Raw genomic sequence first — 23,921 nt, 5'->3', positions numbered from 1 at the left:
GTGGCACTTTGTCCGATCGGAATTCTCTACACATGATCGGACAAAGTCCGATCGGTTCATGTTGTCGGAAAATTTTACCGACAAGTTGGAAAACTTTGTCGGTCGGATACTCCGACGGAAACAGTCCGATGAAGACCACACACAGTCGGATTATCAAAAAACGGTCCGATCGGACACATTCCGTCGGAATCTCCGACCATGTGTACAAGGGCTAACTCCTTCTCTGTCCACCTTTAAGCGATCCCTGAAACCTTCTCTTCAGAGAAGCCCATCCCGTCTCCTCCCAAAAAACGCATTTTACTGTCTCAAACTCCTCCCCGCACAGTTACTACCTTTTGAATCACTTCTTTTTACCCTTAGATTGTAAGCTCTCATGAGCAGGGCCCTTGTAACCCTTCTGTATTGAATTGTATTGTAACTGCACTGTGTGTATGATAATAATACTGAAAATAATATACTGTACTACCACATAATTATATATTATCAAGCCAGGAGTTAAGCAGAACATTCAAGTGGCTTTGCATGAAATTTTGGAAGCCCATTGTTCAGATTTTGAACCTGGCTTTTAGTTACGCCTCTGCATCTAATTATTTTATAAAAGAAGATTCCTTTGTTGTCCTCCATGCCCATCCACTGTACGTCTCTCTATGGGCAGCCCCAGGTAATTGGAACAATCATTTTTCAACGTGTCGGTTTGATTTTTCCGCCAGGTGTTTTTCGGTTAACTGTTGTGATCTGTTTAATTCAGATTCTGCGGAGCAACACCGCACTGCATATGTATGGGCAGCTTAAAGGAGAACTATATATAGTCTGTTTAATGTTTTTTAAATATGAATGTGAAAGAGACCAGCTCATTGTGAACAATCCTTATGTATAATATGCCGTTTTCAATGTACTCTACGTTTATGAGAGTCCTTTTAAAAGCAATAGGCTGTCTACAGAAGCCATTCTCATTCAAGATTCCGTGAAACCTTAAGGTTCTTCCAGAGGTTGCTTTGGGTTTCTGGAGCTGGGACTGATTGACCGTCATCCCATCTGATGCCGATGCCTGCCTAATTCCCAGACCAATGCCACTTGGCAGAACCAGCAGCATGGCACCAAAGTCTTTTTGGCTTTCTGTAATGGTTGCATTTAAGCCCCGTACACACGAGCGGACTTATGTCCGACAGACTTCCGAAGGAGTTCCGTCGGAGTTCTGCCGGAGTTCCGACGGAGTTCTGACGGACTTTTCGGCGGAGCGGACTTGGCCACACACAATCACACTAAACTCAGACGGATTCGAACGTGATGACGTACGACTGGATTCGAATACGGAAGTTCATCGCCAGTAGCCAATAGCTGCCCTAGCGTCGGTTTTAGTCCGTTGGAATAGCATACACACGAGCGGAGTTTTCGAAGGGACCGGGTCCGGCGGAGTTCCGTCGGGAAAATTTGAAGCATGTTCCATATTCTAAAGTCCTTCGGACTTTGGCGAGTCAAAAGTCTGTTGCAGCCCACACACGATTGAATAGTCTGACGGACTCAGTCCGTCGGACTTTGGATGTTGAAAAGTCCGCTCGTGTGTACGCGGCATTAGGGTTGCCACCTCATCCCTTTAAACCCAAACACATATGAGCTACACAGGTTCTGAGGCTAATTTAATGCAGGCACTAGGTGAGCTTAACTACCACCTCGATCAGCCACACAACCTGTGTAATTAATATGTGTTTGGGTTTAAAGGGTTATGGTGGCAACCCTATTTGCATTCTGTTCGCCATTATAAGGAGGGTTTTCTTTCCACTGACTCCCAAAGAAAGGGGCATTTTTTCCATTGCCCCTGATGAATTTGTTTTGGTAAGGACTTCCGGGGTTGTGAGAATTATTTTAAGGGTTCCTCCGGAGAAGGAGTCTCCAAACTTTCTAAAAAGAAAAAAAGGGCCAGTTTGCTGTCCATCAGACTTTAGGGGGAGGGGGGGGGGCTAAACAGTGGGAGTGGGAGTAGACAATGTCTCAGGCTTGGTGGTCTTAGGGAGTAAAAAAAAAAAAAATAGCGCCTTTGGGTCAGTAGGATAGTAACCCATCACTGGTATTGGGGCTCAATTGTTTATATCAGTGAGAGGAATTATGAGCCATTATTGGTGTCAGTGGAAAGAATAATGTCCCATTGTTAGTGCTGGTGGGCTGAACAGTGCTCCATTGTTGGTGTCGGTGGAAGGAATGGTGCCTCATTGTTGGTATCAGTAGGCTGAATAGTGCTCCACCGTTGGTGTCAGTGGAAGGAATGGTGCATCATTGTTGGTATCGGTAGGCTGAATAAAGCTCCACCGTTGGTGTCACTGGAAGGAATGTTGCCTCATTGTTGGTCGGTAGGCTGAATAGTGCTCCACCGTTGGTGTCAGTGGAAGGAACGGTGCATCATTGTTGGTATCGGTAGGCTGAATAAAGCTCCACCGTTGGTGTCACTGGAAGGAATGGTGCCTCATTGTTGGTCGGTAGGCTGAATAGTGCTCCACCGTTGGTGTCAGTGGAAAGAATAATGTCCCATTGTTAGTGCTGGTGGGCTGAACAGTGCTCCATTGTTGGTGTCGGTGGAAGGAATGGTGCCTCATTGTTGGTATCAGTAGGCTGAATAGTGCTCCATCGTTGGTGTCAGTGGAAGGAATGGTGCCTCATTGTTGGTATCGGTAGGCTGAATAGTGCACCACTGTTGGTGTCACTGGAAGGAACGGTGCATCATTGTTGGTATCGGTAGGCTGAATAAAGCTCCACCGTTGGTGTCACTGGAAGGAATGGTGCCTCATTGTTGGTCGGTAGGCTGAATAGTGCTCCACCATTGGTGTCAGTGGAAGGAATGGTGCCTCATTGTTGGTGTCAGCACCCTAGCCCGGACCACCGACAGCCTCCTTAGCACTATATCTCCATCTCCCACCCGACTGGCCCCGCTGGCATGACTCATGCCTATTTATGAAGTGGCCTGCCCTCTACTAGCCCTTCACTGGGGATTGGCTGAAGACCTCAGCTCCTCCTAACCTCCACCCACTAGGTCTAGAACATTCTCCATTGTCCCAGAAAATAGAGGGAGGCATCAGAGAGGCTGCTAGGATGAGTCATGCAGCCCCGAGTCACTGAGCCCTGATCCAGATTCATAGCTCAAGCCTAGACCTAAGCTAAAATAATTTTTTACCTACATTAACAACAAACATATCTACATCTGGCACACATACTAGAGGCGCTACACCAGACTTATGTGACATTTGAGAAAACCTGTATGGGGAGAAACATGTTGGTAGCCATTGTTGACCTTCACAAATGCCATTTGCCTGCTTGTCCCTGGCTTTAACCTATTTTCAATTATTGGTCTTGAACAAGTATGCAGCCAGTGAAGTTAGAACTCCTGCCCAGCATACTTCATTGAAGCCACTGGATCAGTCAGGTGTTTAGTATATTCAGTGGGAGAGGTCAGCAATGGAAACTCAGGTCATCTTTACTTTCAGAACTCAGGAATGATAATTCTAGAACACACACGGTCCATACCTGCGGGTGTTGGTCAGGTTACAGGGGCAGTTCTTGTTACACTTGAGGCCGTACAGTCCTTCTGCGCACACTCGCTCCTCACAGAGGATGCCTTTAAAGCCCGGCTCACACAAGCAGGCCCCATTGATGTGGTAACACTTGGCTCCGTTCTGACAGTCGCACCGTTCTGTACATTGGTAACCATATGTACCTATGGGGCACTCCTCCTGGCACCTGCAGAGTACAGAGCGAGAAGAGTTAATGGCATGGGAACAGCGTCATTGGTCTTCCTATTGGATCAATGGGGTTGATTTACTAAAGGAAAATAAAGTGTTTACTTTGCAAGGGAATTTGCACTTATTTTAGTGAATAAGGTGAAACTCTGCTGGCTTTCAACGTCCAATCATGTGCAAGAAAAATACATTAGGTTGTCAAAAGTATTGGGACACCTGCCTTCACACACATGAACTTTAAAGCGGAGTTCTGCAGATTTTTTTAAAGTCAGCAGCTACAAATACTGCAGCTGCTGACTTTTAAAATAAGGACACTTACCTGTCTAGGGCACCCGTGATGTCGGCACCCGAAGCAGATCCATCCCTGTATACCCGGCTGTCGGGTGCTGCCGCTGCCATCCTCGGTAAGGGGATCAGGAAGTGAAGCCTTGCGGCAACACTTCCTGGTTCCCTACTGCACATGTGCTATCCCACTGTCCCTGCTGTCTTCTGGCATCCCAAAGGACAGCTGGGGGGGAAGTGGCGTAGATACCCGCGGGTGGCACGGGTATCTATGCCCGGAAGTGGGAGCAAAATACCTGTATTAGACAGGTATCTGCTCTCCCCCCCCCCCCCTGAAAGGTGCCAAATGTGACACCGGAGTGGGGGAGGAACCGGAAAAGCTGAAGTTCCATTTTTGGGTGGAGCTCCGCTTTAATGGCATCCCGATCTTAGTCCGTAGGGTTCAGTATTGAGTTGGCCCGCCTTTTGCAGCTACAACAGCTTCAACTCTTCTGGGAAGGCCGTCCACAATGTTTGTCCAAAATGTCTTGGTATGCTGACGCCTTAAGAGTTTCCTTCACTGGAACTGAGAGGCCAAGCCCAACCCCTAAAAAACAACCCCCACACCATAATCCTTCTCCACCAAATGATTTGGACCAGTGCACAATGTAAGATCCATAAAGACATAGATGAGTGAGTTTGGGGTGGAGGAACTTGACTGGCCTGCACAGAGTCCTGACCTCAACCCGACAGAACACCTTTGGAATGAATTAGACTGCATGCACACCGGCTTAAAAATCGCTGCTTCTACTGGAGTTTTGTTTCCTGCCTGTAGAAGCAGCTCAATGTGTGTCCATGCACATTAGGACGACTACATGCATATTTTAAGCTCAATGTTTAGCGTCAGGAAAAAAAAACATTCTGCTTTGTGTTCCTGATTGGAACTTTCTGGCAGAAAAAATGCAAACTTACTACAAAAAAGCTCTATATGATCGTTTTTTATCTGCCGGGGGACCGGAGTTTTTTTAAGCCCAGTGTGCATGGAGCCTAAGAGCAGAGACTGCGAGCCGGACCTTCTCATCCAACATCAGTGCCTGACCTCACAAATGCACTTCTGGAAGAATGGTCAAACATCCCCATAGACACACTCCTAAACCTTGTGGACGGCCTTCCCAGAAGAGTTGAAGCTGTTATAGCTGCAAAGGGTGGGCCGACTCAATATTGAACCCTACGGACTAAGACTGGGATGGCATTAGAGGTCACCTGCATGTAAAGTCAGCCGTCCCAATACTTTTCACAACATAGTGTATTTATCTTGCACATGATTGGACAGCTGAAGTATAAATGAAGTCCCAGCAATTGGAGCTGTCAGAACAAAAATAAGAAACCGAGCAATGTTTATCAACAACATTGCTCAGCTGCTGAAACAGAAATATAAAAAAAAAGATTAAAAAAAAAATTAAAATAAATATAAAAAAAGAAGCATTGTTTCTTTTTGTATCTTCCTGTTTATTCATCTACAGATCAAAGGGATGAACATTGATCTCCAGATGAAGCCAGTTTAATGCAACCTAGTAAAAAAAAATATATATTATATATATATATATATATATATATATATATATATATATATATATATATATATATATATATATATACACATATATATAGATAAATGTTATATATATTTAACCCCTTATTAACACTTAATATACTCTAATCAGCCTTAATTAACTCCTTATTCTCCTTCTCCATTTAATTATTTTGCTGCCTGATTTTTTTGTTGTTCACCTTTATTTTATAAACTATTAATAATTAAAAAAAAAAATTGCTTTGTTTGTTAATATTTTGCACCTTTTAACATATATTTACACATTTCACATAAAAAAAAAGCTCAAGGGGCGTGGCTTGGCGCGCGCGGAGAATGGCTGCCTGAACCCAGAGCTCCGGGAGACCCGCAGTCCTGTAGCCTTCTCCTTGGCAGTACCGCAGGCGAAAATGAGCAAATCAGGGCGCCACAACACGGGGACACGATCGGGCCGGCCCTCCGCTCCCTCATGCACCCGCAGCATCCAGGATATCTTCGCCACCCAGACCCGCTCCGGCCGCAACACGCCGACCAAGATGGCACTGACACGAGGCGAGGAGGAAGAACTCAGCGACGGGTCCCAGTCGGCGGCGGAGGACGCGGTAAGCGGATCAGGGCATCCCAATCATCCTCTCACATTAGGAGATATGACCTCCATTGCCGCAGACATCAAAACTACTCTCTTTTCTGCAATCACTGACTTAAAAGCGGACCTATTGTCACTGACTGAAAAGATGACTACTATGGAGAGGGCGGAGGGCAGGAGAGACAGAGCTATAGTCAGGCTGGAAGCCACCGCTGCATCCCACTCTGCCCATTTGATTGAAATTAACCGTCATTTAGAAGACCTCGACAATAGAGGCAGGAGGAGCAACCTAAGGGTGAGGGGGGTACCGGAGTCGGTGGGCCCCGAACAAATTCCTTCCGCCCTAAGATCAATTTTTAACAATTTATTGGAGAACGCGATTGATACCCCTATAGATCTGGTGCGAGCGCACAGGGCCCTGAGAGTGAAACCCACGGACTCCGCACCCCCCAGGGATATTGTCTGCTGCCTCCAAAGCTTTCCATTGAAGGAAGAGATCCTAAATCAAGCACGGAAAAATGAACATGTGTTCTTTAATGACAGTGAGATCTCCCTGTTCCAGGACTTGTCACCTATCACTTTGCGCAACAGGCGGGCGTTGCGCCCACTTCTGGAGGCTCTCAGGAACAAGGGGATTGTTTACAAGTGGCGATTCCCTTTTGCCTTGCAGGCCACGCTGGATGGGAGGCAATTCGTTTTGCGGATGCCGGAAGAGCTGCCAGACTTTTGTAATGCCCTAAACATCCCGTACACCGAGCTACCTGACTGGTATGCGGAGTTCAGGCTTCCTCCGACGGATCGCAGTCCTGTGAACACACCCCACTCACCCCCTGCTAAACCTCCGCCTAAGAGAAGCAAAGTGGGAAAATCTGGAGGCCAAGGCCCGAGCCGTTCATCCCTTTCGGTTCACCCTCCTAGACAGCGTGACTGCCCCTGAGCAACCTGCTCGACCCAGTGAGATGGTCCTTGCTACCCTACACCGTGGTCATTACATGGTAACTGTTGTTCGTGTTGTCTTTTTCCCCTGTTATACTAAGGACTCTCACCACTACTACGTTGACGCCTAGTTGGCATTCTCCTTCTCTCCCCGTTTGCAGAACTCGAGATGGATGGGCTACTATCCGGAGGCTGCTGGCTGTGGCCTTTAGTTTATAGTCCGAGCGGCTGATTGACTGCCTATTGAGACTCAGCCTGAAGTTTTTCTATACCCCTGGTCGATATCCTAGTTTTTATCTTGTGTCGATCCGTTTATTGTTTTATGAATCATTTATACTTAATTTAGTCCTGTTTTTTATACTGCCAAGGAACTCTTATTTGTGTTTTCATTTTCAGAATTGCTGGACTGCGGGGCCTTCTGATTCTAGCTCTCCTATATGGATCTCAGTTTGGTTGATTGTTTTGGTACACGTTGTAGATTGCATATAGTTCAGACGTACCCTAGCATCCTCTGCTCGGAGTTCCTCCCACTTACCCCGCAAGTGAGTAGTGTCGTGCCGTGATTGCGCACGGGTACTGCTCACATCCTATTATAGAGCTTGCAGTCTTGTGTACTGCAGGCAGATTCTTGTTTGTTTTTCCCCCGATATATAGCCTGAACCCACGGGCTAGATCCCTATTTCCCCTCATTTTTTCCTTCTCCTCTTATCCCTCCCCTAATCTCTTCTTTCTCTGCCTTCCCCCCTTTTCTGTTTCTTTTTCTTTCAGGTTGCAAGGCGGCGAGGAGAGGGTGGAGTGCCTACACAATGGCGTACTCAGGGCTGGGCCACGGCCCTACCCTGATATCTCACAATGTCCGAGGTCTGAATACCCCAGAGAAGCGCTCTTCCTTGCTCAGAGAACTTAACAAGGTAAAACCTATGTTTGTTTTTTTACAAGAAACGCATTTCCAGTCCACTAAAATTCCTACTCTACGGCATAAAAATTTCCCTATGGCATATCATGCCACAAACCCCTTGGCTAAGACCAAGGGAGTCACGATTTTGCTGCATAAAGCGGCGGGTTTCGAGGTCACTCAGCAACTAGTAGACCCTGACGGTAGGTACCTGTTCTTGAAGGGGACTTGGGGAACGGTTCCGTTGACGCTAGCTAACGTATATTTCCCAAACAGGGCTCATATAACTTTTTGCAGACACCTTATTGAGGAACTCAAAGGTTTTGCAGAGGGAGGTATTTTGCTCGGAGGGGATTTCAATATACCGCTAAACCCCTCTCAAGATACGTCTTCGGGCAAATCCAGTGTGACTTACGGTACTTTGAAACGTATCAAGGATCTCTTGCACTCGGTAACATTGGTAGATTCGTGGCGCACCTTAAACCCGTCCGGTAAAGATTTTACTTGCTACTCAGCACCCCATGATAAATATGCGCGCATCGACTACATTTTTATTACGCAAAAGGATTTGCCGGTGTTAAGTGAGGCGCACATAGGTATCCAATCAATCTCGGACCATGCTCCCACCTCCCTCTGTATCGAGCGTACAGATCGCAGGCCGAAGCCATGCATGTGGCGCCTGAACTCTTCCTTGTTGTTAGATATTGAACTACTGCCAAAACTGACTGACGTTTTGCGCCACTATTTTTCTGAGAATAGCTCTGATGATCTCTCCCCCTTAACAATTTGGGAAGCACACAAGTGCGTGATGAGGGGGGAGCTCATCGGAGTAGGGGCTGCCCGCAAGCGGGAAGCCGAAAAACAGATTAAGACCCTTTCAGCCAAAATTGCCGGTCTGGAGGTCCAGCATAAACAATCTCTGGACACTCAAAAAGCACAAGAACTTTTGGCGACACGCGGCGAGCTCCGAGATATCTTGGAAGCTCGCAGTAAACGCGCGCTTTTCCTTAAGCACAAAATTTATTACGAGCACGGAGATAAGGGGGGGAAATTTTTGGCGAGGGCGTTAAAAGAGGCCTCCTTAGTTAACAACATTATGGCGATTAAAACCAGTGACGGCCCGCTAACAAACAGAACGGATGAGATTGCGGAGAGTTTCCACCGTTTTTATTCAAAACTCTATGACATTCCCCACCAACACAAACCTGGGGAGTTGGGGGGTGACAGGGCTCAAATCATTCAGGATTATTTGCAGCAGAGCGGCCTCCCATCGCTCTCCCCTGAGGATGCGGAGTCTCTGGAGCAACCGATTTCCTCAGAGGAGCTATTGCTTACCATCAAAAATCTCAAGCCCGGGAAGAGCCCGGGGCCTGACGGGCTGTCGGCCCTTTATTATAAGACATTCGGGACCGTTTGGAAGCCCCACTTTTAAAAACACTTAACTTTCTTATGGACCCCCACCAAATTCCTGCCACGTTTTTGGGAGCTCATATCACGGTGCTCCCTAAACCAGGCAAGGACCCATCGGAGTGTGCAAGTTACAGGCCCATTTCTCTTCTAAACCTGGATTTAAAAATTCTAGCCAAAATAATCGCGAATCGCCTGCGCCCCTTTCTTCCCCACATAATCGGTCCAGAGCAGGTTGGGTTCATGCCGGGGAGGGAAGCCAAGGATAATGTGATTAAGGCCCTGAACTTGACATACCACTGCCGCAGATTAGGACTCGAGGGCCTTCTCCTGTCTACTGACGCGGAGAAGGCCTTCGACAGGGTCGCGTGGGATTATTTGTTGGCTACTTGTGCCCACATAGGTCTGAAATCCCACATGATGTCCTGGATCTCCTCCCTGTACAGGAACCCCACGGCTCAGTTAAAAATCAATGGATCCCTATCAGAACCGGTGACTATTAAAAATGGGACGCGACAGGGCTGCCCCCTGTCACCCCTTCTATTTATACTCTCATTAGAACCCTTCATACGCGTCGTTAATCAAAATCCTGATATCACGGGCTTCCAGATCGGCTCTAAATCCTACAAAACGGCAGCATACGCTGACGATCTGTTTTTTTTTTTGACTCAGCCCCACGCATCCATCCCCAATCTATTAAAGGCATTCTCTATCTATGGCTATGTTTCTAATTTAAAAATTAATTATACTAAGTCAGAAGCCATGAATATTTCACTCCCGCCCGAGGTTTTAGATCAGGCTCAGACCAATAACACCTTTAGATGGGAGGCGAATACGCTTAAGTACTTGGGAATTTTGCTGCCCTCTCAACTCGACAGTGCTTTCTCCAGCAATTTTACACCCATGCTGAGGCGGATTCAATCTGACTTAACGAAATGGTCCCTTAAATTCTTCTCGTGGTTTGGGAGAGCAGCAATAATAAAGATGGTGGTGCTCCCTAGACTGCTTTATCTTTTCCGTACCTTACCAATCACGGTACCGGTCAGCTTTTTTAAACAATTACAGTCTGTGCTCTGGAAATTTGTTTGGGCTGGCAGGAGGCCGCGCGTTGGCCTTCGCCTGTTGATGAGGCCGAAGGCAGCGGGAGGCTTAGGCTTCCCGAATTTTAAGCTTTATTATTATGCCGCACATTTGGCCAGAGTTATAGATTGGCATTGTCTTTCTTAAAATAAAGACTGGGTAGCTTTAGAAGAAGCAGGTTCCCACACTCCTTTAAAATTCTCCCCGTGGATACCCTGGGCTAGATGTCCCCCAGATCTGTTACAACACCCTCTTATTAGGGCAACCCTACAAGCCTTTCATAAATCCTACAGAGTATTCAATTGCTACTTCACCAGGACCTTTGACCCCCTTGCTGAACAACCCGGATTTCCCTCCGGGGGTGGACACAAGTACATTCGCCTGGAAGGGGTCGTCACCCCTTCTGGCTCTACATCTGACTCAGTCTGGACAGTTTATTTCTCAGGCCGACTTGCTGGGTGGCCCCGAACCCCGGGTGCTCCCCTCCTGGAATTACAGACAGGCACGTCACTATGTCATGGCACCCATGAGACAGAAAGAGATGCTGAGAGACCCTACCCCTTTTGAAACTCTTTGCTTGGAGGGCGGGCCGCTGGAGAGGACGACCTTGCTTATGTGCACATGCCTCCAACAGCAAGGGAGTGCGGAACCGGTGCGTTTCAGAGACCAATGGGAAACGTCCCTCCAGACTCGCTTTACGGATCTGCAGTGGCAAAACGCATGTATTTTGGCCCACAAGTGCTCTATTAGTACTAGGCTACAAGAAAACTCTTACAAACTATTGTCACAATGGTATGCCACTCCAGAAAAAGTAAAGAGATGGTACCCCGCTTCCACGGACCTCTGTTGGAGGTGCGGTGAGGCCAAAGGAGACATGCTGCACATATGGTGGAATTGCCCCCGGATTTCTGAATTCTGGGGCAAGATTTGCGACTTGATTTTACGCATTACGAATACGACCCTACCTCTGACACCGGCTTGCTGCCTGCTTCATATTTCTGATTGGCCTCTTGGCAGATACAAAAGATCTTTATCGAAGCATCTCCTTATTGCCGCTAAGTCCCTGATTCCTAGGTACTGGAAATCGACCTCAGCCCCATCAGTGGGGGAATGGTTGCGGGAAGTTAACCGAATTTTCGCAATGGAAGAGACGCTGGCCACAGCGAATGAATCCTCTGAAAAATTTCATAATACCTGGTCCCCATGGGTCCAGTTCAAATATTCGGACTCATTTGCTAGCTTGTCCACAGGTTGATGGGTTCCCCGATCTTAGTGGACCGACTATTTAGGTGTCTGCTGACCTATTTCAGTGGGCGCGGATGTGGACTTCTGTGTGAAAACCGCCTTTACCGCTGTCTTGCTCCTTGACTACTTATTTCTATTTCTTTTCTATCTTTTCTCTCTTTCCCTTTCATTACCCTCCTTTGTTCCCCTATAACTCACCCCCCCCCCCCTTCCCCCTTGTTAAACATGTACCTTACAGAGCAGTTGTACTATCTGTTCACAGGATACTGTACTGTTTAAATAGGTGCTGTTACATTGTTCTCTTTTTGTCTGGTACTCATTCTTTTCACGGAAGCTGTTACCGCCGTTCCGGACCTTGAGTCCGCGATTACATTATAGCTACCAGAAGATATTTATAATTATATAATTATATCTGTATCTATGAGTACGAGCATAATTGCTATGCACTATTTGTTTCTTACATTGCATACTGTGATTTCTTCAGCTTGTTATGTGATTTAACTTGAATTAAAAAAAAATTTTATTGGAAAAAAAAAAAAAAAAAAAAAAAAAGCTCAAAAAAAATAAATACATTTATTCCATTTGTAGCTTTTCAATGCTTTGTACCATTGCTGACAACTGAAGTGTAAACAAAGTAGTTGCGGTAGGTACCAAAAAAAATAAAAATAAATAAAAATAAAGGTATCAGTATTCATATTCGTTGCATAAAAAATTTTATAGGTATATTCCTAGTTTCTTTCAATGAGAATTTTCACCACATTCACTGAGCTAAGTGCAATTTCCTTTGTAAAGTTAACAGACTATTTGTCTTTAGTAAATCAACCTGAATATATTTTTGAAACACAATAAATGCTTGTACAGTTTTTGTTTTTTTTTTGTTTTTTTTAACCACATCATATGAAGTGATTTTGCTCATCCTCATCTTACTGATAAATCTACAACTACATCAGCCCTGGAATCAAAGTCTAATCCTACCGAGATCAGAGCTGATTACAGAATAGGACTTTTTTTTGGAGGACCTCTTACCCCGCGCCTGACCCCGACTTCCCATGTCTTCCATGCTCTCAGAGGTGAGAAAGAACATATAAAACAGTGTCAACGAGGTCTAAATATGATAGATAATAATGAGATCATTGCTGGCTTAGGGAAGTAAAATGGGCCACCAAAAGGTTTTCTATGTCACTGTCATTTCTGGATACAATCCTAGCCATGTGCACGTGACATCATGGAACTGGGATGGAAATAGGGGTTTAGTGCTGGTTATGGTTACTAATGAATTATTTTTATTTTTTTAAATACATTATATTCTATTGGTTTCAAAAAACAAAAAAAACAAAAAGGACCAATCAGAGGTGTAACTAGAAACCTTCTGGGCCTCGGTGCAAGAAGTCATGAAGGGTCCCCCCTGGTCCCCGACCCTTCCCATTGATCACACATTGATCGCATTTTGCTCCCATTATGGGACCCTTTATTACCGTCCTGCAGCGGGCCACCTTCCTGCCATCTTGGAGTCCCCCCACAGTGGCGGAATGCCAAAGCCCGGTCGCAAGTGCATCCATTGTGACCCTGGTAGTTCCGCCACTGGTGTCAGCAGTGTTTTTTTTTTTTTTGTTGTTGTTTTATTTTATTTTTACATTTTACCATTTTATTTTATATTATTTACTTTTTTTATATATTTTTAGAAATGCTCGTTAGGGGCTTTGGTGAAATATCAGGGGTCTAAACACTCATTTTTGAGACAGAGAAGGGGACTGAGGACATATTCATCAGGTCGCAAGTGCATCCTTTGTGACCCTGGTAGTTCCGCCACTGGTGTCAGCAGTGTTTTTTTTGTTGTTGTTGTTGTTTTATTTTATTTTTACTTTTTACCATTTTATTTTATATTATTTACTTTTTTTTATATTTTTTTACAAATGCTCGTTAGGGGCTTTGGTGAAATATCAGGGGTCTAAACACTCATTTTTGAGACAGAGAAGGGGACTGAGGACATATTCATCAGGTCGCAAGTGCATCCTTTGTGACCCTGGTAGTTCCGCCACTGGTGTCAGCAGTGTTTGTTTTTTATTTTTGTTGTTCTATTTTTTTATTACTGTTTACCATTTTATTTTATATATATATATGTTTTTTTATTATTATTATTATTTTTTTTTATTATTATTTTTTTTTTTAGGAACCCTCCTTAGGGGCTTTGGTGAAATATCAGGGGTCTAAACAGACCCCTGATGTCTCATTTTTGAGACAGAGAAGGGGATTGAGGACTGATTCATCAGTCACTTTCTTTGCAAGAACTCTATACAGAGCTTCCCGTTCATTTATAAACTGAGGCATAGTAAAAAACAAAACAAAAAAAAAAAAAAACACAGTGATCGGTACTGATCACTGACTATCCATTAAGAAAAGGAAGGGGCCAGTAAATGGCACATTTACCGCCTCCTTTCTCGCGCTCCACCCTGATAGATCCCCCATAGCAGCCAGTTGATATAATTTATTTCCCACAAATAGAGTTTTCTTTTGGTGGTATTTGATCAGCTCTGCGTTTTTAAATCTCCCAGAGGTTAAGTGGTTAATGAGGGTTATTTTTGTAGAAAAATAAATATTTCTGCCTAAACTCTTTCTACCTTTAGCGAGCGCCAGGAAGGCGGTCCCTCGTGTAGGTGACGCTACGAGGACGTGACTATTTCTATATGAATTAGATTAGTCCTTATATAAACTCCTCTGCGCCTTGCTCTGGAGGGGGAGGGGGGGGGGGTCCGCACTCGCTCTCTATAAACAGAACTTTCTGTGCGTCTGAGCTATTGATGAGGGCTGTGTGTGTGTGTGCGGAGTATCAGACGCTGAGCCCTCCTCGCCCTCCCGCGCCGCGCCGTGCCCGGCACACGAGCCCCGCTCATTCCTGCCTGAACAGAGGGGGGGGGGGGGCGCAACCGGCGCGGCTCACACCTGCTGAGAACTGGCACAGATAACACACAAATGGCTGCGCCTGACACCGCCAGCCCAGAGAAGGGGAAGCCGGGGGGGACCGTGTGACGCGTTAACTCTTTCAACGACATCGCCCGTCCAGAAACGTATCATCGAAGGATGAAAAAAATAAGAAAAAAATGAATTCTGCTCGTTACAATTTGCTACAGTTTGAGACTGAATAATATCTAAAAGTAAAGAGGTGACAACAATTCCTATCCATCCTATCAATTCCTCGCCGTGTTCCTGTGATCGCAACAAATAAAAACAGAGCTGGGATCGCCTGAAACAAACGTTTTTGTGCACATAACACACACACACATAGGGCAGCCCATTCATTTCCATGAAAAAAAATAATATATGTGACATATACAGTGCCTTGAATAAGTATTCATACCCCCTCGACATTTTCCGCATTTTGTCATGTTACACCCAAAAAAGGTAAATGTATTTTATTGGGATTTTATGTGACAGACCAACACAAAGTGGCTCATAATTGTGAAGTGGAAGGAAAATTATAAATTGTTTTCAACATTTTTTACAAATAAATATGTGAAAAGTGTGGGGGGGGGGGCATTTGTATTCAGCCCCCTTTACTCTGATACCCCTAACTAAAATCTAGGAGAAGCAATTGCCTTCAGAAGTCACCTAATTAGTAAATAGAGTCCACATGTGTGTAATTTAATCTCAATACAATCTCAATACTTAAACTAAATACAGCTGTTCTGTGAAGCCCTCAGAGGTTTGTTAGGGGATCTTAGTGAACAAACAGCATAATGAAGGCCAAGGAACACACCAGACAGGTCAGGGATAAAGTTGTGGAGAAGTATAAAGCAGGGTCAGGTTATAAAAAAATCTCCCAAGCTTTGAACATCTCACTGAGCTCTGTTCAATCCATCATCTGAAAATGGAAAGAGTACGGCACTGACATATGGTTACCGAGTGTCTCCGAGCATCTCCGAGTGTCTCCAACACCCCCGCACCTCTGGCCACATGCAGTACTGCATACACCAGCAGTAGCACTGGAACACATTATCTGAGTTTTCATTGACTTCTATGGGGAAACTCATTTTGATATACGAGTGCTTTGCCTTACAAGCATTCTCCTGGAACGGATTATGCTAGTAAGTTAGTAAGATTATGCTAGTTCATACTCCAGTGACAACCTGTGAAGCTCTGGTGACCTCCATGCCCAAGAGGGTTAAGGCAGTGCTGGAAAATAATGGTGGCCACACAAAATATTGACATTTTGGGCACAATTTGGACATTTTCACTTAGGGGTGTACTGACTTTTGCTGCCAGCGGTTTAGACATTAATGGCTGTGTGTTGAGTTATTTTGAGGGGACAGGAAATTTACACTGTTATACAAGCTGTACACTCACTACTTTACATTGTAGACAAGTGTCATTTCTTCAGTGTTGTCACATGAAAAGATAGAAGAAAAGATTTACAGAAATGTGAGGGGTGTACTTGTGTATGTATGTGTGTGTGTGTGTGTGTGTGTGGGTGTGTGTGTGTGTGTGTGTGTATATATATATATATATATATATATATATATATATATATATATATATATATATATAAAATAATATATAAAATATAAATAAATATATATAAATTAAATAAATATATACAATATAAATAAATAAATATATAAAATAAATAAATATATAAAATAAATAAATATCAATAAATAAATATATAAAATAAATAAATATAAATAAATAAATATATAAAATATAAATATATATATAAATAAATATATAAAATAAATAAATATCAATAAATAAATATATAAATATATAAAATATAAATAAATAAATATATAAAATATAAATAAATATATAAATTATAAATAAATAAATATATAAAATATAAATAAATATATAAAATAAATAAATATCAATAAATAAATATATAAATATATAAAATAAATAAATAAATATAAACAAAATAAATAAAATATAAAATAAATATATAAAATATAAATAAATAAATATAAATATAAATATATATATATATATATATATAAACTTTTTTTTTTCATGGCATTGTTAAACCTTCGTTATCACCCCGAGAGGCACTCCGACCTTCACAGAGTCATGCCCGTAGGGGGTTGATTTAGAAAGAATTAAAATAGCCATTTGCATAGTGAAAGGTCATGTATGTTCATTCTGTCCAAACAACGAATGTAAATTTGGCTACATCCTGTTGTGTTTGAATGTAAATCGTGAGATTTAAAGCCCAATTCTGGGAAATGTAAAAACGATTCCCTCGCACTGGAGCTGCACCCGCATTGACATCATTAAGAAGGGTCCCCAGCCCTGCATTGGATGCGATGACGCCAAGGGACAGTACACCTGTAGCGCATGGGGAGGCACCATATGTTGGAGGGGGGGGGGGGCAGCAAAGGATCAGGTAAGTGAAAATGCTTTTACTTTCTCCTAGAATAAACCAGCAGTCGGGGAGCGCAGCCCCATTGCAAGGGAGGATTTTTACACTTCCCAAAGTCAGGCTTTGCATTGAAAAAATACCACATTTAGCCACTAGAAGGAGTTGAGGATCAAAAGAATTTCTTATAATACTTGGTTCCATCTAGTGGCCAAATGAGGTGTTTTCTATTTTAAATTGATTTACATTTGAACAGCACAGGATATAGCCTGTTTACATTCTTTTTTTCCCACTGCAATGGGAGATTTTCAAAATTCTTGAAGTTGGGCTTTAAAATGGAAAACGTTATGTTGTTAGAAAACATGTGCGAGGATAGAGATTGAAATATTTTAGAAAATATTCAAAACAACATATTTTCAAAGGAAAAAAAAAGGGAAAACGGTGGATTTGGCCATTAGGTGGCGATACGTATTATAGGAAAAATCCTATAATACTGAAATTCATCTAGTGGCCAAATGAGGTATCATCTATTGTAAATTGATTTACATTTGAACAGCACAGGATATATAATCTGTTTCCATTCCAATTGCAAGAGAAGGTTTTTTGAAAATTCCCAGAGAAAAATACCGCATTTGGCCACTAGATGGAGCTAAGTATTATAGGAAATTCCTACAATACATAGCTCCATCTAGAGGCCAAATATGGTAGTTTCCATTATAAATCAATGATTTACATCACAGGATATTATAGCCTGTGTACACTCATTTTTCCCATTGCAAGAGATTTTGAAAATCCCGGCAGTAAAATACCACATTCGGACACTAGATGGAGCTAAGTATTATAGGAAAATCCTATGATTCTCAGCTCCTTCTAGTGGCCAAATTAGGTATTTTCCATTTTTTTTAATGAATGATTCCCATTTGAACAGCACAGGATATAGTCTGTTTACATTTGTTTTGTTCCCCCCCCCCCCCCCCACTGCAATGGGAGATTTTCTAAATTCTGGAAGTTGGGCTTTAAAATGGAAAACAGTGGATTTGGCCATTAGGTGGCGCTACGTATTATAGGAAAAATACTGAAATTCATCTAGTGGCCAAATTAGTTATTTTCTATTTTAAATTGTCTTACAGCACAGGATATATAACCTGTTTCCATTCCAATTGCAAGAGAAGGTTTTCGAAAATTCCCAGAGAAAAATACTGCATTTGGCCACTAGGAGGGGCTAAGTATTATAGGAAATTCCTAAAATACATAGCTCCATCTAGAGGCCGAATATGGTAGTTTCCTTATTAAATCAATGATTTCCATCACAGGATATTATAGCCTGTGTACGCAAATTCTTCCCACTGCAACAGATTTTGAAAACCCCTGCGGTAAAATACCACATTTGGACACTAGATGGAGCCAAGTATTATAGGAAAATCCTATGATTCTCAGTTCCTTCTAGTGGCTAAATTAGGTATTTTCCATTTTTTAAAATTAATGATTCCCATTTAAACAGCACAGGATATAGCCCGTTTACATTAGTTTCCCCCCCCCCCCCCCCCCACTGCAAGGGAAGATTTTCAAAATTCTTGAAGTTGGGCTTTAAAATAGAAAATGGTGGATTTGGCCATTAGGTGGTGCTACGTATTATAGTAAAAAAAAATCCTATAATACTGAAATTCATCTAGCGGCCAAATTAGGTATTTTCTATTTTAAATTGATATACATTTGAACAGCACAAATGTTTCCACTCCAATTGCAAGAGAAGGTTTTCCCAAATTCCCAGAGAAAAAAAAAAACGCGTTTGGCCACTAGATGGAGCTAAGTATTAAAGGAAAACCATATGATACTAAAATCCACCTAGTGGCCTAATTTAGGTATTTTCTATTTTTTACATTTATGATTTACATTCGAACAGCACAAGATATAACCAAGTAAACAATACGGCTGGTGGTGGCGCCTAGATCGCGAATATAGAATCGTGTAGCCGCCACTTTAAAAAGATTGTAGCCTCAAATAATAAGGTAAAGGTATATTGCTATATGCTATAAAACACCTAAATAGTGATAAAACATACTACATATAACAAGATATAACCTATTTATATTCGTTTTTTTTTGTTTCTTTTCCACCGCAAGGGGCGATTTTACAAATTAATTTGGCTTTAAAACTGAAATGATTGTATTTGGCCACTAGATGGAGCTAAGCAGTATAGGTATATTCTTATGATATCTTGCTCCATCTAGTGGTCCTATGCAGTATTTTCTGTTTTAAATAAATGATTTCCATTTAAAACAGCACAGGATATACTGTAGCCCAGGGATATGCAATTAGCGGACCTCCAGCTGTTGCAAAACTACAAGTCCCATCATGCCTCTGCCTCTGGGTGTCATGCTTGTGGCTGTCAGAGTCTTGCTATGCCTCATGGGACTTGTAGTTCTGCAACAGCTGGAGGCCCACTAATTGCATATCCCTGCTGTAGCCGGTTTACATTTGTTTTACCCACTGCGAGAGAATTTTGTTTTTTAATTCCAAAAAATTAAAATACTGCATTTGGCCACTAGATGGAGCTAAGTATTGTAGGAAATTTTCTATGATCCTCAGCTCAATCTAGTGGCCAAATGTGGTATTTTCTGTTTTTTTTTTTTTTTTTCAAATTAATGATTCACATTTTGAGCAGCGCAAGATAGGAGGATTTTCGAATACAGAAAATACTGCATTTGGCCACTAGATTGAGCCTGAGTATTAGAAGACAATTCTCTGATACTTAGTTCCATCTAGTGGCCAAATTTGGTATTTTCAGTTTTTGAAATCTATCATTTACATTCAAACAGCACAAAATATAACCTGTTTACAATCGTTTTTTTTTTTTTTGTTTCTTTTTTTTGCCTCATTTGCACAGAACGAATGTATATGCGCTTTCACCAGGTGAACGGTTATCCAAATTCTTCATAAATTGTCCCCTACATCAGGTGGGGCTTGTTAAGGAAGGAAGCAGTGCACTCAGTAATAGTAAAACGCAGCAACTTATCAAAGAGAAAAGATTTTAAAAAGCAAAAAGGTCAGGGAAGGATTTGACTATCTGCTGGGGGTTACCACATTTTTCTTCTTGTTTTAATCGGGGAGGGTCCTTTCTTTAAAATGATAATTTGAGCAGGCTCCCAGGTGTATTATAAATAAAAAGGACCACTGTAAAGAAGGATATTAAAAATGCAGAAATTCCGCATATGGCCACCAGATGGCATTAACTAATATAAAGTCCTGTGACCCTCAGCTCCATCTAGTGGCTAAATGCGGTATTTTTTTTTTTTTTTTAATCAGTGATTTACATTTAAACAGCACAGGATATAGCCTAATTACATTCGTTTTTTTTTTTTTTTTTTGCTGCATTCGCACAGAACGAATGCACTTTCACTGGGCAAATGGCTGCCGGGGGTTCTTTATAAGTAAATCATTCTGTATCATGTTATTAAGGAAGAAGTGCACGCAGTAATAGTAAAGTACAGCAAATTATAGTAATCAAGACTTAAAAAAAAAAAAAAAAGTGATAATTCTATCTTACAGGAAATACCGGATTTGGCCACTAGGTGGAGCTATGTATTATACAAATTCCTACGATGCTTAGCTCCATCCAGTGGCAAGATGTTTTATTTTATTTTTAAATCAAGGATTTACATTCAAACAGCACAAGAGTCAGACTAGTAACATAGTTTTTTTTTCTTTTTTGTTGTTTTTTAAATTTGCACAGAACGAATGTACACGCACTCTCACTGGGCGATCGGCTATGTGAATTCTTCATAAATCCACCCCTCAATCAGCACACGCAATAACAGTAAAGCGCTGCAACTTATAGTAATCAAAGAGATAAAACTTAAAGAGCAAAAGGTCAGGGAAGGACTTGACTATCTGCTGTGGGTTCCCGCATTTTGCTTCTTGTTTTATGCAGTAGTATTTTATGGGGGAGGATCTTTTTCTTTGAAATTCAAACAAGCTCTAGGACAGGTACATTATCAATAAAGCAACCCTGCAAGGGAGCATTGTCAAAAAGCGTATATTCCTGCATTTTGCCACTAGATGGAGCAAACAGTTTTTGAAAAAAATCCTATGACACCCGTCTCCATCTAGTGGCCAAATGCGGTATTTTCAGTTTTTAAATCATTGATTTACATTCGAACAGCACAGGATATAGCCTAATTACATTTGGTTTTTTTTGGTTTTTTTGCTACATTCACACAGAATGGATGCACTTTAACTGGTCAAATGGCTGTCCAAGTTTTTTTTTCTTTTTTTTATAACATCAACCCCTGTCCTCAGGGCCCACTAACAAGCCAAGATAACTGAAATACATTAAAGGTGATATAATTTGCTGATCGGTGATTGCAGTATTCCAGTTTGCATCTCCCCCAAGATAATACATAAAACCTGGGCTGTTAGTGGGCCCTGAGGACAGGAGTTGATGACCACTGCTCTAAGGCCCACTTCACATGCTTAATGGGGAATCTATCCACTGATCATTGCTGAGCAGGAGAATGGCTTGACGGTGTTCCTTCCACTTATGCAGACACAGCCCCCACCCTCTATGGGCAGTCGGATGTAAACGGATCGCCTGTCTGTTTACACCTGACAGCCATCCGATCCAGACACCTGCCGCTCCATAGAGGTCAATGGATGGTCCGATCGGGCCCTCCTCAAAAATTGATGGCACACCCGTGTGAAAGAGGCTAAATGTATCATGTTATTAAGGAAGACATGCCAACCTTTTATATGGATTCATTAATAGTAAGGTAAAGCAAATTATAGCAATCAAAGACATAAGACTTTAAAAAAAAAAAAACGAATAGACTGTAAGCTTGCAGGTGCAGGGCCCTTCTAACCCTATTGAATTGAATTGTATTGTTGCTATATTGTCTCCCTTTTATATTGTAAAGTGCTGTGCAAACTGTTAGTGCTATATAAATCCTGTATAATAATAATAATAATAATACAGGCAGACCCCACTTTTAAGTACACAATGTGGTTTATTTACTAAAGCTGGAAAGTGCAAAATCAGGCTCACTTCAGCATAGAAACCAATGAGCTTCTAACCCCAGCTTGTTCAAAGAGCTTTGGTAATAAAATATGGAAGCTCATTGGTTTCTATGCAGAAGTGAGCCTGATTTTGCACTTTCCAGCTTTAGTAAATACCCCACTTTTAAGTACACAATGGGGTTTATGCCTGTAACGTGATACTTGTATCTACTTACAGAAAATACTGCGTTTTGGCCACAAGATGGCGCTAAATATTATAAATTCCTATGATACTTAGTTCCATCTAGTGGCCAAATGCAGTATTTTCTTTTTTAAATCCATCGCTTACACTCAAACGGCGCAAGACACGGACTAGTTACATTTGCTTTTTGCAATTTGCACGGCACAAATGTAGATGAACTCTCACTGGGAAAATGGCTATGGGAATTCTTTATAAATCGACTACTCCTAAATCACATATGGGCTTATTAAGTGAAGCAACTTATAGTAATCAATGGGATAAAACTTAAAAAAAAAAAAAAGCAAAGGATATTGAACGATTTGCGCTACCTTCTGCGGGCAGGGCCGTCTTTAATATTGATTGGACCCTGGGCAAAAATTTTCTTAGGGCCCCCCTCCCCCCATGCAATTTCGCTCTCCACCTTCTCTGAGACATACATAATAAATAGCAGCTAGACTTAAAATCAGTTTACTGTATCAGATCAGGCAGCGATTGCGATTGGTTGCCAGAGGTTACAGCATATCATTACTGCTTACTGACTGGTTGCTAGAGGTTACAGCACTCCTTAAGGCTCACTGACTAGTTGCTAGAGGTTACAGCACATTTCTGCTTGTTGATTGGCTGCTAGAGATTGCTGTACAGTAATACTGCTCGCTGGTTGCTATAGGTTACAGCACATCTTCTCCTCACTGCAGGGGGGCATGATATACCTATGAATGCTGCCTTTATTTACATATCAATGCAGTTGGCCTCAGCTATTTACATATGCATGTCACTGCTATTTACATATGAATGCCATCATTTACATGTAAACACAGGGTCTGCAGGTGAGTCATCTGTACACAACAATAGGGCAGAGCTGGGCAGCATTAGTAGCAGCACTTCACACTGAGATATCAAGACACAGCACAGGACTAAAACTTCAAGGGACAAGGGAATGTAAACTGGGATAGTTGGCAAGTATGAGGCAGCTGCTTTGGGCCCCACAACAATGACAGGGCCCAGGGCAGCTGCCCCTTTTGCCCTGCCTTAAAGACGGCCCTGGCTGCGGGTTACTGCATTTTGCACCTTGTTTTATGCTGCGGTATTTCATGGGGGTTGGTGGGGGAGGGGCTTTTCTTTGAAATGTAAATTCTCAGAGCGCTCCAGGTATATTATCAATAAAGCAGGGCTGCCTTTTATACAGCCAGCCTTCCGTGCGCGGCGCACATACCAGGAAAGGGACCTCTCAAGGGGCCACGGGAGCAGATCCCCCGCACGGGCTGGGTAGGGGGGGGGGGGGGGGGGGGTTCCAGGCAATGCATGGTGAATACTAATTACTTGTCATCCGGAGCAAGGACAAGTCTCACTTAACACTTTCTGCTCTTCTGCCCCGCTCCGTTGGCAACATTAATAAAGGATTAGTAGACCCTTGGGGGGGGGGGGGGAAACAGAAAATCAATATCATGTGAAATATACTATAAAATATCCAGAATGAAGCTATTTGCCGGGGGTTTAATGGAGAAGGGAGCTGGCGGAGACCCGTCATGAGCTACAGAGGATCCAAATCTTACACTCCATTATAATTTTTAAAAATTTGTGTATAGATTTATAGCTTGGCGGCAATGTTAATTAA

At 42.5% G+C, this 23,921-nt stretch overlaps 1 protein-coding gene across 4 annotated transcripts in view; it reads right to left on the bottom strand.

The window, feature by feature from the left end:
* The window catches only part of LOC143962650 (multiple epidermal growth factor-like domains protein 11), a 981,904-nt gene that overhangs the window by 315,850 nt on the left and 642,133 nt on the right, over window positions 1-23,921 (bottom strand). For 3 of the 4 annotated variants that reach the window (XM_077471983.1, XM_077471984.1, XM_077471985.1), the window contains exon 9: window positions 3,514-3,726. The exons of the other annotated variant lie outside the window; for it this stretch is intronic. In XM_077471983.1, the coding sequence (XP_077328109.1) occupies window positions 3,514-3,726 (213 nt within the window). The remainder of the gene's footprint in view (window positions 1-3,513; window positions 3,727-23,921) is intronic. 4 annotated transcript variants of the gene reach the window in all.

Source organism: Lithobates pipiens, unplaced genomic scaffold, assembly GCF_037356315.1.
Source record: "Lithobates pipiens isolate NorthernLeopardFrog02 unplaced genomic scaffold, aLitPip1_a1.2 Scaffold_8, whole genome shotgun sequence".
Lineage (NCBI taxonomy): Eukaryota > Metazoa > Chordata > Amphibia > Anura > Ranidae > Lithobates > Lithobates pipiens.
The sequence above is the reverse complement of the archived record's forward strand: the minus strand, read 5'-3'. Positions and strand labels throughout refer to the sequence as shown.